Source organism: Dasypus novemcinctus, chromosome 23, assembly GCF_030445035.2.
Source record: "Dasypus novemcinctus isolate mDasNov1 chromosome 23, mDasNov1.1.hap2, whole genome shotgun sequence".
NCBI classification, from domain to species: Eukaryota; Metazoa; Chordata; class Mammalia; order Cingulata; family Dasypodidae; genus Dasypus; species Dasypus novemcinctus.
Genome location: NC_080695.1, coordinates 12,495,696 through 12,513,959, shown reverse-complemented (window position 1 = coordinate 12,513,959; position 18,264 = coordinate 12,495,696). Strand labels below are relative to the sequence as shown.

Here is an 18,264-nt window from a genome sequence, read left to right as displayed (position 1 = left end):
TATGAACAGTACCTCTACTGTGTGTAGTATTCAATATTTTTAAAATTTCCCATTCAGTTTGGGAGAAAAATTGTACCTTGCTTCATTTTTATTTGAAAATAGTATTTGTATTCTGTTATTTTGATAGCTGGTACTGCCATATTGCTTACACTTTGCTTATTTGTTGCATTTTGGTTTTATTTCAGTCAAATGTTTAAATTGCAAGGGCGTTTCAGATACTTTCGATCCATATCTTGATATAACATTGGAGATAAAGGTAAATTTGATAATTGTTGTGGTAGTTAAGTTTTTTAAAAAATCAGTCTTACTTTATATAACTTTATGTATTTGTAGTTAATTTGTAATTTAGATAACCTTTTTAGATACTATGGATTGAAAATTTTAATATGCTCAGGCTTCATTTAGAAGTAGATATCATAAAAAAACTGAAAAAAATCTTTTCACTACCCTCTGCCTTTTCATTTAATACATCTTAATAATACTTGAAGATTTTGATGCCTCTGTTTGCATTTTGGCAGAAGAGTCTAATGTGATATAGATAGCACCTTTACATGTTAGCCAAATTTTGCTGGCCTTTATTCTTTTTTTTTTTTTTTACTTCTAAAAATTTTTATTTATTTTTTGCCTTTATTCTTTAGAGGCTTTTATTTCTTGCATTTTATAAACTCCTTATTTTTTGTTGTTCTTAAGCTTTTGTTTTTCTGCCTACAAATGTAATACATGTTTAGGATAAAAAATGACAAACATTACAGATATATGTAAAATCTAATCACTGAGAATTAGCTCTTATTAAATTTGATATGTATTCTATTATTTTTTATAAAAATGGGATTATACCTTATGTCTGTTTGGCTACCTGCTATTTTCATTCAGTTCTGCTTGGAGATCATTGTGTGTAAATGAGTTGTCAGTTGAGTAGTGGTCAGTGAACGGATATACTATAATTTATGTACCTAATTCCTCTGGTAGATAGTTTCCAGTTTATAGTATTTTAATCACTGTTGCAATGAGCAACCTCTTTACCTATTTTTTCACTTTAACATGCTCATTTTTTAACAGAGTGAAATAACTTAAGATGTGTCTGTATGTAAGTGAACATAAAGGAAAATTATTTTTTTATCATAAACATTCATTTGCTTTTTCTATCTTCTGAGTCTTCAGGGTTTTTGTTTGTTTGAACAAGTGGCAGTGAGTTGTGATGTGGTGTTTATGCTGTTTTTCTTCCTAGGCTGCTCAGAGTGTTAACAAGGCATTGGAGCAGTTCGTGAAGCCAGAGCAGCTCGATGGTGAAAACTCCTACAAGTGCAGCAAGTAAGATGGATGGTGGCTTAGACTTTGCCAGTTGCTACAGTGGGGATGGCAGGAAGGCTTAGTTCGAAAGAGTTTTGTCTGTCTGAATAACTCCTCTAGATTCCCTTTAGCTTCTGATACCCTCTCGGAAGACTCTGGGTCTCTGTTCTCCAAGGGCCAAAGCACGCAGTGTCTAAATGTTTACACCCTTTAGAGATGTACAACTCTGTGCCCTTGGGAAACTTGGTGCATTATTACTATGTGGATTTAGTGGGAGGAGAGCAAGGCAAGATTGTCCATAGTCCACAAATTAATGCTGCCTCCTTGGAGGATACAGCTTTGGATTACATGTTTTTGTCAAGCAGTATTTTCATTGTTTATCCTGTTGGGAAAGGTGTCGGGAGTCACTTTCTCCCAGAATAACTCTCTCTCTCTCTTACGGTGGTTACTCAGGTTTTGGGGTAATATCTAATGTAAATCTCTAATTTTGATTATTCATGATATGTTTCTCAATGAAGTCGAGCAAGCCTATTTTAAGAAAGCCTTGTTTCATATGTTTTAAGTAGATTATCATTTGTAGTTAGGTAATGTAGGTGGTCTTTATCATCAAATATCCATTTTTTGAAGAAGAAGGCTCTCTTCAAGATCATAGGAATTCCTCCTTTGTTTTAAACTCCATCAAGATTTCTTATCTTTATTTTTCTTTCTTTCTCTATATAGGGTGTTATATTCACAGCATTTATAGCAGTTAGAAATGTATTTGTTTTTCAGTCTCTTTTGAATTGAAAGAAACCTATATTAACCTAATTTAAAAATTAGCAGTGAGCCTACATGGTGTGGCATCTCAGAACTGTCCTATCTTCCTTTTTCCTTTCATGCAATAATTAAGCAACCCCTCTCCCATGTTTTTAATTTTAATATTTTCACTGTTGGTGGTGAAGAGGGTGGTGTTTCTCATCTAGTGTACTTCTTTTGGAAACCAATTTAGAATGTTTCAGAGAAACAATAAAATATCAGGAAATATGTATGTTAATCATCTTAATCCTTTGTTTCTGTTTATTTCAAGGTGTAAAAAGATGGTTCCAGCTTCAAAGAGGTTTACTATACATAGATCATCCAATGTTCTTACACTTTCTCTGAAACGTTTTGCAAATTTTACTGGTGGGAAAATTGCTAAGGTATGTAGATAATATTACTAACCTTTTATGTTTAGTCTTTTTGAGGCTTCAGGGTCAGTAACTATGAAGGGATATAAACAACCCAATTGAATAATTTTGTTGACCTGATTTTCTAAGTCTTTCCAGTTTTTGGTAGTGGGAAGAAAAAAAAATGTCAAAAAATTGAGCCAGTAGTTTGATAGGTGTGTGTATGTGTTCTTTCTTTTTTTTTGGTTTGTTTTTTTTTCTCTCCCCTTCCCCCCCCCCCCCGCCCCGCCCAGTTGTCTGCTCTCTGTGTCAATGCACTGTGTGTTCTACCGTGGCCGCTTGTGTCAATGGCACCCGGAATCTGTGTCTAATTTTGTTGTATCATCTTGCTGTATCAGCTCTCCGTGAATGCAGTGCCATTCCTGGGCAGGCTGCATTTTTTTTGTGCTGGGCGGCTCTCCTTACGGGGTGTACTCCTTGCGCGTGGGGCGCCCCTATGCAGGGACACCCCTGCTTGGCACGGCACTCCTTGTGCACATCAACACTGTGCGTGGGCCAGCTCCACACAAGTCAAGGAGGCCCTGGGTTTGAACCCTGGACCTCCCATGTAGTAGGTGGATGCTCTATCTGTTGAGCCAGATCTGCTTCCCTATATGTGTTGTTTCTGTATCCTTTAGTTGGCTAGACTTTCCGATGATAAAATTGGTAATTATTATCTGCATTTGGGCTTCATCATCAACTCTTGATTATTCAATGAATAATGGCAATGAGGGGACACAGGGAGGACTTGTATAATCCAAAGAAGGCTTCCCTGACTGATCTTGCCACTCTTTCTTCAAAGTCCACTTTCTTGTTTGCTTGTATTCTGCCTAGTAATATACTGAGTTTTCATGTTTTCTTTCCACTTTTTTTTTTTTTTTTAAGATTTGTTTATTTATTTATTTAATTCCCCCCTCCCCTGGTTGTCTGTTCTCTGTGTCCATTTGCTGCGTCTTGTTTCTTTGTCCGCTTCTGTTGTCGTCAGCAGCACGGGAAGTGTGGGCGGCGCCATTCCTGGGCAGGCTGTACTTTCTTTCGCACTGGGCGGCTCTCCTTACGGGGTGCACTCCTTGCGCGTGGGGCTCCCCTACGTGGGGGACACCCTGCATGGGGTGGCACTCCTTGCGTGCATCAGCACTGCGCATGGGCCAGCTCCACACGGGTCAAGGAGGCCTGGGGTTTGAACCGCGGACCTCCCATGTGGTAGACGGACGCCCTAACCACTGGGCCAAGTCCGTTTCCCTCTTTCCACTTTTTGAAGAACAGAAGTGGTCAAGAATTCAGTAGCATATAAGAGAAATAAGTCTACTCCTGAATTAAAAATAAAAATAAATGATGATTAAAATTCAGCATTGTCATTCTGTTATCTCCTTTGATGGATTTGAAGAATTTACTTGATGTGGATCTTTATGTTTAAAAGGAAATTAAAAAGTACACTAGGTTGCATCAAGTCCATTTCACTCTTAGATTCATGTGTAATCCATGTTAACTGTGTCCTTTGAAATGTGACTAAATGTGTTAGGTTTCACAAGGACATCACAGTGTGTGCATAGCTCGTGGGCGTGTGCTGCCTACCTGCCCCTCAATATGTAGATTTGTTCTGGACCTTCAAAAATGATGCTCCTCTTACCTCTTTCCATTTCTCTTTAGGATGTGAAATATCCTGAGTATCTTGATATTCGACCATATATGTCTCAACCTAATGGAGAACCAATTATTTATGTCCTATATGCAGTACTGGTACACACTGGTTTTAATTGCCACGCAGGCCATTATTTCTGCTACATAAAAGTAAGCTCTGTGAATTTTGCTAACAATTATTTAAAAAATTTTTAAGATTGTACTTATTTTTCTGGGGGAAAGGGTGGAACCTCCAGTTGAAATGTGAATTCCAATTTTTCCTTCCTTCTACATCTCTTGTTTGGGCTTCCATGTTTATCTAATTTTACCTAATATATCTCTTTCATTGACTCTGTTTTACAGGCTAGTAATGGTCTCTGGTATCAAATGAATGACTCCATTGTATCTACCAGTGATATTAGATCGGTACTTAGTCAACAAGCTTATGTACTCTTTTATATCAGGTATTGTCATGAAACAAATTCTCAGTTTTCTTTAATGTCACTTTTCTTTGTCTCAACATATATATATATTTAATATTGGTTCTCTTTTTTTAAAAAAACAGCTTAATAAGTAACTTTGCCATATGCTGGGGTAGAAAGTAAGGTAGCTTTTGAGTTGGATTATGAGTTTGATTTAGTGTTCAGCTCTTTGGCAGGTTCATTTTTATAAAGATAAAATGTGCAGAGGAGAAAGGAGTAGGTGGGAGCTGAGAAGGGTCGGCTTACACTGTGGCAGTAATTTGGGTGAGCCTGGGGGCAGTGGGAGCTGTCACAGCTGGCACCTCTGCTCATTAGCCTGGGATCCCCCTGTCTCTTCTTGGGCAGGGACTGGGGCAGCTCCAGCATTTGCTACTGCACACTCTACACATTCTGACCTGCTCAGTCTGTTTCTGGAAATGTGGCCTTTGGAAAAAATCTGACATATACTCCAAGGTGCCAATTTTTAACGGCTAAAAATTAATAATATTTAGCCAAAATGTCTAACAAAAGTAGAATAATCAAGTAAATTGTAGTATATTCATTTGTAAAAATGTTACACAGCTGTTTTCTAGAAGTGTTTTTTAGAAAGTTTTTTTCAAACAACATGAGAAAGTGCTCAATATATATGGAGGAAAAGCAGTTTAAAATATTAGGTACTGGTACCGAGAAAAACAGTATAGGTGAAAGCCGGGAGAATGATCCTTCAAATCTGAGTAGTAGGTGCCTCAGAGTGATGAGATGAGGGACAGAGTTCGATTATTTCTTTCTAATTTTTCTTACTATTATAGATTTTCTATAATTGGTATGTATTTATAATCAGAAAATTATAAACAGAAAAGAAAAAATAGCTTTCAAATAGTGGCATCCTCAAAACATAAAAGTAAAAATATCATTTACCCAGTTTCTCTGGTTGTCTCACAATCTGAGTGCCTGGCATTAACCTAAATATTAAGAAGATGCTAAGTGAGATGATGTGTGGAACGTTGTATATATATTTTGATCAGTCTTTTATCTGAGGACTTAACTGTTGAGTTTTTAAATTAATCTCTTCTAAGGAGACTCTGTGACCACATGCAATATCACTATATTTGTCTCCAGGTCCCATGATGTGAAAAATGGAGGTGAACTTAGTCATTCCACCCACAGCAGCCCAGGCCAGTCCTCTCCCCGGCCAGTCATCAGTCAGCGGGTTGTCAGTAATAAACAGTCCGCATCAGGGTTTATTGGACCACAGCTTCCTTCTCACATGATAAAGGTAACGTTTCTTAGGGAAAAGGTAGTTCTTTATGTTAATTAAAAACTATCATCAAACTCTCAAGTTCACATTGCAGAAGTTGCCATCCTTCATTTGCAATGGAACTGTCAGAAAAGCTTATTCAAATCCTTTTATTCATTTATTATAAAATATTTCAGATATATAGAAAATCTCAGAGGATAAATACAATCAAGAAGAAAGTCTGTGTATAAGTATTTCAATGCTAGAGATTTTTATTCCCACTTTGGACTTCCATCATTTTCTGGAGTAAATATTCAGGGATTCATTTCTTCTTTTCTTTCAAAACAATAAATTTTTAATGTTTAGGCAGTTATAAAAAATCAAAAGCTGTACATAATGTTAGAAAACATCCATAAATATGTTCATTTACCTGCATTCTTTCTTTTCCCTCTGAGGTACTGGGGGCCAGGGATTGAACCTAGGACCTCTTATGTGGAAAGCCGGCACTCAACCACAGAGCCACATTGGCTTCCCTGAGTTGATTTTATCATTTGTTTCTGTTTTTTCAGGAGGCACCGGGAACTAAACCCGGAACCTCCCATGTGGGAGGCAGGTGTTCAACTGCTTGAGCCATATTTGCTCCCTCCCTGCACTTTTAGCAATAATTCAGTTCCAAATAATAAATATAGCACCCATGGATATGTATTTACCAAAAAAAAGTTATTACAAAAGGCAAGTACATACTAAAGTCATAATCTGTGTACAGTAATACCACATCCTCAGCCTGAAAAAATAACAAGTTTTGACGCCATTAGACAAAATACATTCACAAGTGTAATGCTTTGAAAAAAAAGTTCAAGACGTAATAGGAGTTAGGCACAGTTTAAGACTGAGAGTTTAAACAATCACACTAAGGAGAAGAAAAATTTCCATTGATTTAACATTACCACCACCACCAAGACATCTTTAACTTTCTCTCAAGAAACAGGACAAGTGATAAAATTAATTGCAGGAGTTTAAGGAAGGAGGGTGGGTAGAGAACAGAGGAAAGGGAGGAAAACACAGTTAAAAGATTTTTTTTTTTAAACCCTTCAAATGCCAAAACATATTTTCATAAGCCATACAATTTAAAATATACAATCAATGGCATTTGGTATATTCACAGAGTTATGCATTCATTACTTCAATCAATATTAGAGCATTTTCATTACTCAAACACAAACCACTATCATAGCCATATGTTAGAGCTACTAATTACAAATCCTATGATGTGTTTTTACCATTTCTTTTCATTTCCAAACATTTACAAATAACTTTTTACCAAGTCTACACAGATTAAACCTCAGCTTTCCATTCTCTCACCATGTTCTTTTCTCTGGTGACTTATATTTTAGTTATTAACTCCATGAGTTTGTGCACTGTATTTCATTCTTAATAGCAAAATCATACATTTGTCCTTTTGTTCCTGCCTTGCTTCACTCAGCATAATGTCCTCCATGTTCATCCATGTTGTCATATGCTTTACAATTTCATTTCTTCTTATAGCTGAATAATATTCCATCATGTGTACATACCATAGTTTGTTTATCCATTCATCTGTTGTTGGACACTGGGTTGTTTCCACTTTTTGCTAATTGTGAATGATGCCACTGTGTACATCAGTGTGCAGATGTGCTTGTGTCACTGGTCTCAGTTTTTCTGGGTATATACCTAATAGGAGTATTTCTGGGTCACATGGCAAATCTATATCTAACTTCCTTAGGAACCACCAGATAGAGTTCCACAGTGGCTATACCATTTTTCATTTCCACCAGCAGTGTGTAAGTGTTCCTATCTCTTCCTATCCTCTCCTGCACTTGTAGTTTTCTGTTTTGTAAATAGTGAGCATTCTAGTAGGAGTGAAATGGTATCTTATTATAGCTTTGATTTGCATTTCCCTAATAGCCAGTGATGTTGAACATTTTTTCATGTTTTTTGCCATTTGTATTTCTTTGGACAAATGTCTATTCAAGTCTTTTGTCCATTTTTTAAATTGGGTCATTTGTCTTTTGTTGAGTTGTAGCATCTCTTTATATATCATGGATATTAAACCCTTATCAGATATATGATTTCCAAATATTTTCTCCCATTGAATTGGCTGCCTTTTCACCCTTTTAACATAAGTCCTTTGAGGTGCAAAAGTGTTTAATTTTAAAGAGGTCCCATTTATCTGTTTTTCTTTTATTGCTTGTGCTTTGGGTGTACGGTCCAAGAAACCACCACCTACCACAAGATCTTTAAAATGTTTCCCTACGTGTTCTAGGAGTTTTATGGTCTTTTTATATTTAGGTCTTTCATCCGTTTTGAGTTGATTCTTGTATAGGGAATGACATAGGAGTCCTCTTTCATTCTTTTAGTTATGGATATCCAGTTCTCCCAGTACCATTTGTTGAAGAGACTGTTTTGTCCCATTAACATGGCTTTGGTAGGTTTGTTGAAAACCAGTTGGCCTTAGAGGTGAGGGTTTATTTCTGGACTCTCAATTCTCTTCCACTGATCAATGTGTCTATCTTTATGCTAAATATCATGCTGTTTTGACCACTCTATAGCTTTATAATACGTTTCAAGGTGAGGCAGTGAAATTTCCTCCCACGTTGTTCTTTTTTAGAATGCTTTTAGCTGTTCAGTTGCACTTTCCCATCCAAGTGAATTTTCTGTTTCTGTAAAGTAAACTGTTGGAATTTTGATTGGTGTTGAATTGAATCTGTAAATCCATTTGGGCATAAATAAAACCCACAGCCAACATCATACTCAATGGGAAAAGGTTGAAAGCTTTCCCTGTAACATCAGGGACAAGACAAGGATGCATGCTGTCACCAGTGCTATTCAACATTGTGCTAGAAGCTCTAGAGCTATTAGACAAGGAAAAAGAAGGCATCTGTATAGTAAAAGAAGAAGTAAAATTTTATTTGCAGAAAACAGAATTTAGAAAATTCTGAAATGTTTACAACAAAGCTACTTGAGCTAATAAACAAGTTCAGCAAAGTGGCAGGATACAAGATCAACACTCAGAAACCAGTAATGTTTCTATACGCTAGTATTAAACAATCTGAGGAGGAAATTGGGAAAAATTTCATTTACAATAGCAACAAAAGGACTCAAATACCAAAGAAGTACAGGATCTATATGCAGAAAACTATAAAACAATGCTAAAAGAAATCGTGAGGACCTAAACAAATGGAAAGACATGCTCTAATCTTTCTGTTTATTTTGGGATTGGTTTACTGTTCTTTTTCTAGTTTCTCAGGTATTGAATTTGGTCTTGGATTTTAGTCCTTTTTAAAATATTGGCATTTAGGGCTGTAAATTTCCCACTCAGCATTGCCTTCGCTGTATTTAATAAATGGTAAATTTGATAAATTGTATCGTTTTCATTCATCTTGAGATATCTACTGATTACTTTTGCAGTTTCTTCTTTGACCTACATTGTATGGGAGTATGTTGTTTAGCCTCTGTATATTTGCAAATTTCCCCCTTTCCAACCTATTATTGATTTTCCGCTTCATTCCATTATGATCAGAGAAGGTGCTTTGTATAATTTCAGTTGTCTTAAATTTATTGAGAGCTGTGTTATGCCCCAACATGTGGTCTACCCTGGAGAAAGATTCATGAGCATTTGAGAAGAATATAACCTGCTGATTTGAGGTGCATTTTTCTATATGTATCTGTCAGGTCCAGCTCATTTATCATATTGTTCAAGTTCTCTGTTTCCTTGTAGATCCTCTGTCTAGGTCTCTCTATTGATATGAATAACATGTTCAAGTTTCCAACTATTATTGTAGAGATCTCTGTTTCTCCTTTCAATTATACCAAAGTTTGCCTCATATTTTGGGGCACCCTGGTTAGATGCAGAGATATTTATGATATTCCTTCCCAATGGATTGTCCCTTTTATTAATATATAATGGCTTCTGCATCTCTTACCACTTTTTTGAGTTTAAAGTATGTTTTGTCCAACACCAGTTAGATACCTGTGTTCTTTTTGGTTAATGTGTGTATGAAATATCTTTTTCCATCCTTTCATTTTCATTCTACTTCTATCCTTGGTTCTAGGGTGAGTCTCCTGCAGACAGCATATGGATGGCTCATATTTTTTTATCCATTCTGTCAGCTTATGTCTTTTGATAGGGGAGTTCAGGCCATTCATATTCAGTGTTAGTACTGTAAAGACATTATTTCAACTATTTTATCCTTTGGCTTTCATGTGTTGTATCTTTTTTTTTTTTTTTTTTAAGATTTATTTATTTCTCCTCCCTCCTCCCTTCACTGTCTGCTCTCTCTGTCCATTCACTGTGTGTTCTTCTCAGTCTGCTTGTATTCTCATTAGGTAGCCCCGGGAACTGATCCTGGGACCTTCCAGAGTGGGAGAGAGATGATCATTCTCTTGCACCACCTCAGGTCCCTGATTTGCTACATCTCTTATTATCTCTCCTTTCTGTCTATTTTTGTTGCGTCATCTTGCTGCGCCAGCTCTCTGCGTGGGCCAGCACTCCTGTACAGGGCAGCACTCCACTTGGGCCAGCTTGCCAAATGTGCCAGCTTGCCTTCGCCAGGAGACCCTGGGTATCGAACCCTGGACCTCCTATATGGTAGACAGGCGCCCAATTGCTTGAGCCACATCCGCTTCCCCATGTGTCATATCTTTTTACTGTCTTTTTAAAATATATATATATACTTTTTTTTTTTTTTAAGAGCAGTTGTCTGCTCTCTGTGTCCATTCACTGTATGTTCTTCTGTGACCACTTCTGTCCTTATTAGCGGCACTGGGAATCTCTGTTTCTTTTTGTTGTGTCATCTTGCTGTGTCAGCTTTCCGTGTGTGTGGCGCCATTCTTGGGCAGACCAGAGCAACTCTCCTTACAGGGTGCACTCCTTGCGTGTGGGACTCCCCTACGCGGCGGATACCCCTGCATGGCAGGGCACTCCTTGCACACATCAGCACTGCACTTGGGCCAGCTCCACATGGGTCAAAGGAGCCCAGGGTTTGAACCACGGACCTCCCATGTGGTAGGCGAATGCCCTATCCATTGGGCCAAGTCTGCTTCCCTCTTTTTACTGTGTTTACCCCTTTTGGTTACCCTTTCTGATAGTCTAACACTTCTACACACTCCTCTAGGCCTCTTTTGCCTTTTTTCTGGCTAAAGAACTCCCTTTAGTGTTGCCTGCAGAACTGGATTCTAGCTTGTGAACTCTCTTAGTTTCTATTTATCCATGAATATTTTAAATTCATTGTCATATTTGTAGGACAGTTCCTGGATTATACCATACCACTGCCTTCTCAGCTCCATAGTTTTTGAAGAGAAATCCACACTAAGTCACTTGTATGTGATGTTTTACTTCTTCCTTGCTGCTTTCAGAATTTCCTTTTTATCTTTGGCATTTGGCATTTTGAATATTATGTGTCTTGGGGTAGGTCTACTTGTATTTCTTCTAAGTGGAGTGTGTTGTGCTTTCTGGACACATATATTCATATCTTTCATGAGAGCTGGGAAATTTTTGGCCATTATTTCTTCAAATACTCTTTCTTCCCCTTTTCCATTCTCTTCTCCTTCTGGAACTACCTTAACCTGTACGATGTACGTTGGTGTGCTTCATGCTATCATTCAACTTCCTGAGCTCATGCTCAGTTTTTTCCATTCTTTCTCTGTTCTCTTTTCCTTTTCAGCTGTTCTGTCCTCTATGCTACTGATTCTTCCTTCCATGATTTCAAATTTGCTGTTGTATGCCTCTGTTGTATTTTTAATCTCACTTATGTCTTTGATTCCCGTAAGCTGTTATTTTTCTACCCAAGATTTCACGTTTTTCTTTGTGCTTGCCCAGTGTCTTCTCAGTGTCTTTTATTTCTTTAGCCATTCTGTCCTTCAGCTCCATGATTTAATTTGGGAGATATGTATGAACCTCATTGTTGAGGTGTTTTAAGTCCTGTGTCTCATCTGGAGCTTTATTTTGTTCCTTTACCTGAGTCATATCTTCCTTTTTCCTAGTATGGCCTGTAGTTTTTTGCTGATGTTTATGCATCTGACTATGATGTTTGAGTTTATTCTGATCAGTTTCTCTTTTTGACTAGGATTTACTGTTAAGCAGCTGTGTGCTACCACTGTTTGTTAATTCTTGGTTCAACTTGTTCTAGATATCTAGGATCGCCCCTGTTTAACTGCTGAAACCAGGGCTAAGGCCCCAATAATGGGGTGCAGGCCACTTTCCAAGGGCCTTGGGAAAGATACTTTCTTTCCTCTCTGATTTATTATTTTTTCCCTTCTTTCTGTGCACTTTTCTGGTCTGCCAGCAGATGGTGCTCTTTAACCTCTCAGTTTAGATCCCAGCCCCTAAGAGGGGATTACAGTCACTGTATCCCTGCCCCAGTGGACAGTGCAGAAGCATTTTCCTTGGGGCAAGCCAAGCCATGCAAACAAACTTGCTCAGAAGCTGTTTTCTTCCCTTGGCCAGCCTCCCTCCCCCTGTGTCCTCAGGAACCGTCCAGGGCAGTAGGGAGGGTGTTTAAAGGCAAATTACCTTTTGTTCCCTGCCAGCTCTCCAGGTAAACAAATGTCATGGCCCCACATGACCTGAATGTGCGGGGCCCCTCTACACAGCAGACCAAGTTTCCTGGCAAAAATGTGCACTTGCAATGGGCTGTGTTGTCCTTTCCCTCTCCTCTGAATGGGGAAGAGGATCCCTGCTGCCCCCTCAGTCTGCAGCCACTGGCCAGGGGCCGGGGTACCCCTTTTTTGCTCTGGAGGGTGGGGGGGTGGGTGCCAGCAGCTACTGCTGCACCTTTACTCGTGGGAATTTTCCAGCCAGCAGAGACCTTTCCTTCGCCCCTCTCTCGACTAGTGGAGTCTTGCCTTCCCCTGGTGTCCTAAGTCCCAGACCAGCCCTTCAGACAGTCTCCACCTGTCCCCTAGCTGTATTTCTAGGAGAGAAGTGATCCCTCTGCCTCTCTAATCCTTCATCTGCCCTCTTTGGGGATTCTTTATTGATGCTGGACCCAGGAAAGTGACCCCTTTACAAGGACACTTTTGTTATGTCCATTTAGCCATTTCAGGAATGTGGCATCTCTCTTCTGCTGTTCAGGTAGTTTCGATCGTGTTCCTTAATGGTCCTGTTTTACCCCCAGGTGCAAAATCTCCCCAGAGTGGGTAGAGGCCTGGCTTTTGCCAGACTTCCTTGGTGACATTTTCTATAGCCCCTCCCCACCTTGGAACAATCAGCATCATTTGTGCTATTGTGTTTTAACAGGTTTTCAGTTTGAGTTTGTTTTGAATTATCAGAGATTGTCTAGTTGAATGATTTTTTAATGGACATTGGACAACATTTGGATTATAGTAGAGTCATAAATCATATGCCTTTGGGCATTCAGCAAAGAGCAGGGACAAAATAACCACAAGTAGACTTCAGAACTAGATTATCGAGTGACGCTTGGCTTAGAGAGGGTGCCTGAAACCACCTTCTGTTTCTGCCCACTGGATTGTTCTCCCAAGGCCAGTGGGAATTCTCTTCTTCTTGGCATTTCCCATTTCTGTCCAATGGTGGGCTCCCAAGACACCCAACCAAGGAGAGCATACCTAACTCCATGCCCGAATTTGGAGCAGAAAGAATTTGGTTTGAGGGTTATGCAAGCATATTTGTCCCTATTTGTTGATTAATTGACAGAAAGATATATGGTGGGCAGGAAGAGAATGAAAGGAAAGGTCTGTGAAACTCGTTATTCATAAAAAGGAAAAACAGACCAAAATGGGAAGGGCTCACAAGGCAGAATGGATTTTGATTCTGTGACTATTAGGGAACTCTAACTTCATTATGGTTTTCTTAATTACAGAATCCACCTCATGTAAACGGGACTGGACCATTGAAAGAAACTCCAAACAGTTCCGTGTCAAGTCCTAACGGTAATTCCAATGTCAACAGGGCAAGTCCTGTTAATGCTTCAACTTCTGTTCAAAACTGGTCAGTTAACAGATCCTCTGTTATCCCAGAACATCCCAAGAAACAAAAAATTACTATCAGTATTCACAACAAGTTGCCTGTTCGCCAAGGTCAACCTAACCTTCATAACAATTCTTTGGAGAACCCTAACAAACCTGTTCCCTCTTCTACCATTACCAATTCTTCTGCAATACAGTCTACCTCGAATGCATCTACAATGTCAGTTTCTAGTAAAGTAACAAAACAGATTACCCCTGGTGAGTCTTGTTCCAAGCCAGTGATGAATGGCAAGTCCAAGCTGAACTCTAGCGTGTTGGTCCCCTATGGTGCCGAATCATCCGAAGAGTCTGATGAGGAGTCAAAGGGACTAAGCAAGGAAAATGGAATCGGTACAGTCGAGAGCTCTCTTTCTTCTGGTCCAGATGCTGAAGAGGATGAGGCTTCTCAGCAGGAGCTTCAAGATCCTGTTACTCTAAATGGTGCTAATAGTACAGACAGTGACCCGAAAGAAAACGGTCTGCCTTTTGATGGTGCCATTTGCCAAGCCCAGCCTGCTTTGCACTCAGAAAACCCCTTTTCTAAGGCAAACGGTCTACCTGGCAAGGTGAGTGGGTGCCGGGTGGCAGGCTTGTCTTTGTTTTCTCGCATTTCACTTGGCACCTTTTCAGTAGGCACAGAGTTGGTGATTGCAAGTGAAATACCTTGTTTGTTTCTTATAGCTGATGCCTGCTCCTTTGCCACCTCTCCCAGAAGACAAAATCTTAGAGACCTTCAAGCTTAGCAACAAAGTGAAAGGCTCGACAGATGAAACAAGGTAAAATAAGAATATAAATAATAAGGAAATGAAACTGCATAGTAGAAAATCATAATAGTGCCTTTGGATGTGTCAGTATTTTAACACTGTAGAAGTCTTACCATGAGCTTTTGAATCCTAGAATGATGTGAACACTATCTATAGAAGTTGTTAATTTGCCTTTTAGAAGAGATGAAAAACGATGAGAGTCCATGAGTACCTGATGTATTTGAGTTAACACTTTCCCCTCTCCTTGGCCAGGTGTTAGTGGCATACTCCTGATTTTGATGCTTCCTGCTGTCTCACTTTTAATGACAAATACGTGAAGCTGTATTAAGGTTGGGGCATGTCAAGTAGCAAGTATTTTGTAATGACCCCTCTACTATTCTAAAATAAGTTCATCACACTTAATATTTTATTAAATCAACAGATGGACCTCACTGTACCGTAACTACCGTATAAAGTATTTTATAATAAAATAGCTCTTCCCATATGTAAATAATCAGTAAGACTACATTGCAAGACTCAGCAAAGCAGACAGGTGCTCGTGCCTGTGCGTAGGCTTGCCGTGGACGTGGTGGTTTGCCGTGGACGACGTGGTCTGCTGTTTACCATGAGCATCACCTTCAGTGAGGTCACGTTTTCAGAGTGAACAACTCTTGGTGAATTTCTGACCACATCATAGTACAATTGTCCCTAAATTTACAAATTCCTAGAAAAAATAGTGTCTTTTAAAACTGTGCAGATAAATATTGTGACCAGGTTTTCACCCACATGAATTTCAGGACATGTGGGATGGGGGCACTTGCTCGTTCTGTGGGACTGCCCTGCCTTGCAGGTCGGTTCATCTGTCGTCCTTGGCCCCTGCTCACTCGTGCTAGTGTAGTTCACTGTGAAAACCCAAAAATGGCCCCCCACCCCATTTTCAAAATTGTTTGTGGCAGATGGGACTGCCCTCATTGAGAACCACTGCCATGAAGGTTTAATGATTAAAATAGGGCAGGGCAAATCCAGTAGGCAAAAAGGGTATTCAGAATGGTTTGAGTGCTCTGTTATTGGTAATGACTTTGCTTCTGTTGGTTTCCTGGTCTAGTTTATAAGCCCTCAGATCTAGCATGCACAGAGCTGTGAGCACCGTGGCCTGCAGCTGTCACCACTCGCACGGCGCTCTCCAGGCCTCCGCTCTCTGGGTGACTTCTCTATAGTGAAATCATTTGTTACTTTCCCCAGATGGGGCCCCTCTAAAAGATGGGGACCCCTGTAGGGTTTCTCCTGTTTTCTGGCAGCTTTTGGTAATCTTGAGGATAAAACAAAAGCTCTGACGCAATCAAGAGCAGAGTTCATTTACTACAGAAAGTTTTTCTAGCGCTTCAGTGATTCCTTGCAGTTTTTTAAGTAATTTCAGGAGCTGGTGGCTCTTTTTGGAGGGACCTACTCACTACCTTTGAAGGGCTAAGAGAAATTCAGAGAAAAGAAATCCAGAGGAAAAGTGCTTTGTCAGCATTTTACTTTTTAATTGTTTAGACTATCTTTTAAGAAGGGTTAGAAACTGGAACTACAGAATTATTGTTGCTGAAAAATGGATAGCAGGTAGGCTTGGTAAAAAATTCTGTATTTTTCTTTAATGAGAGAAGGAAAAAATTTCAAGTTTCCAGAGATGACAAGCCCAGTAATGGGTTTCAGTCAGATATATTTAAAGGTATAAAATAATGGGTTAAATGGATGTTTGGAAATACTTGTCATTGTAAGTCAATGACAAAAGCCTCTTACACAAACCAATTATTTTATTTTATTTTATTTTGGTGGGGGCTACAGTACAACTGGAATAGAAAAAACTCCTAAAGAGGATCATGATGCCGGAGTTGAGGCTGGTGGCAGCAGCACTCTTGATTCCAGTGAGAAACTGGAGGCAGTTCCAAGTCTTAGCAGCAAGTTAAAGAAGGCTTTGCCTCCTCCCTCTGATCCCAGCATCAAATCTACCAAAGAAGAAGCGTCAGAAAACATTTCAGCAAAACCCGATGAGTCTTTGGCCAGTATCAACAATCTTTGTAATGCCAACAAGGATACTACAGGGGATGGTCAACTTTCTCAACTCTGTGACTCTGGAGATTTAACAAATGATCAGATCACACCATCTCAGGATATAAAAGGGACGTTAATAGAGAGTCCACAGGACACAGTGTCCACGGAAACGGCAGAGAAATTGACCCCAACTCCCTCAGTAAAGTCAGATGATGAATGTGAGCATAAACTGCTAGTTTACATCCATAGAGAAAAATGCAAAGAAACGGAGGACCTTTCTAAAAGCAAAGTTCTGTCTGCAAATGAGCTGCCTTCTCTTCAATTGGACAGGATCATAGGAAATCATTCAGAAGGGGGCACTGAGCAGAATAATGGCGATAGAGGTGAAGAAAATAAAGTTGGGCCAAAAGTTCAGGATTCTTCTCCAATTAAGGAAAAAATAAGTAGCCTCAGAAAAGTTGATCGAGGACATTATCGTAACCGAAGGGATCGTTCCTCCAGTGGAGAACACACAAGGGAAAGTAAGACCAAAACAGAGGACCATTATCACAAAAAACGGTACTGCTACATCAGAGAGCGGCCTAAGCAGGACCGCACCAAGCCAGAGCACTGCAGCGGGAGTCAGCACCACCCCTGTCGCGGTGAGAGGGTCAGCTCTTGTGAAAGCCACTCTCTGGGCACGTATGGCCATCGTCACTGTCGTGATGGAAGCGGCTTCGAGCAGGACTGGAGCAGGTACCACCATTCTCAAAGCGAGCCCTTCTGGGGTAGGGAGAAATACTATCCTGATAAAATGCGATGGGACCGATGTCGCTATTACCATAGCAGGTACACCCCTTACGCGGTGCGGGACAGCAGGGATTGGAAGCCCTTCCACAGGGACCGAGAACACGACAAGGGCCAGTACAGCGGACGGCTGTACAAGGACCACTGTGAAAGTAGGAAGGGCTATGAGCTGGCTGCTAAGGAGAAGGGGCGGCACCATTTCAGCAGCCCCAGGGCAGGTCTGCCCCACGCTCCTCTTTACCCAGAGAAATATTCCCACGAAAAAACTGCATTTGTATCTGAAGAAACAAATTGCAATCTCTCTGATCGGTTTCACGAACCTGAAAATGTAAAGTCACGAAAACGGCGATATGATAATATAGAAAATAATGACTGCAATGTAGAAAAGCAAGCCCGGAGAAGTTTACAAAAGGATTATTTAGAAGAGCCGAAAGCGAAGAAGCACAAAAAATCAAAGAAGAAAAAGAAATCCAAAGACAAGCACCGCGACCGGGACCCCAGGTGAGTGCTGGGCTGCAGGTGCGCGGGTGGGGCCTCTGCACTTTACGGCGTTGTCGGGACGGGCTGTCGCAGCTGCTGCTTTCTAACCCAATATAGTAGCGAGCGAAGGGCTATGGCGCTTTTATCTTGGTTTGGTTTGTATTTTTCTTCTGTGTGGGTTTGAGATTTCAGTCTTTTCACAGATTTCTAAAGCTTAGTGACCCTTTCAAGCTATGTCTAACTTTGTGGTACGGTAAAATACCCATCAACCTCATTTTTTAAGGCGGTACCACCATTTTCAGTTAATGCTTTGTAACTCTTCTAGGAGTGTGATGTTCTGTAAATGATAGACTCCCTGAGAGTTTTTGATTTCACAGTTAATACATTCTTACCAGATGTGGTTATTATTTTCTTATCTGTTCTTACCT

The 18,264-nt window shown here is 39.9% G+C and overlaps 1 protein-coding gene across 2 annotated transcripts in view; it reads left to right on the top strand.

Annotated features, from left to right (window-relative positions):
• The window catches only part of USP42 (ubiquitin specific peptidase 42), a 52,039-nt gene that overhangs the window by 28,604 nt on the left and 5,171 nt on the right, over window positions 1–18,264 (top strand). For both annotated transcript variants that reach the window (XM_058285767.2, XM_058285766.1), the window contains exons 7-15: window positions 186–256; window positions 1,229–1,311; window positions 2,357–2,468; window positions 4,125–4,265; window positions 4,458–4,558; window positions 5,675–5,831; window positions 13,649–14,359; window positions 14,475–14,569; window positions 16,364–17,857. In XM_058285767.2, the coding sequence (XP_058141750.1) occupies window positions 186–256; window positions 1,229–1,311; window positions 2,357–2,468; window positions 4,125–4,265; window positions 4,458–4,558; window positions 5,675–5,831; window positions 13,649–14,359; window positions 14,475–14,569; window positions 16,364–17,857 (2,965 nt within the window). The remainder of the gene's footprint in view (window positions 1–185; window positions 257–1,228; window positions 1,312–2,356; window positions 2,469–4,124; window positions 4,266–4,457; window positions 4,559–5,674; window positions 5,832–13,648; window positions 14,360–14,474; window positions 14,570–16,363; window positions 17,858–18,264) is intronic.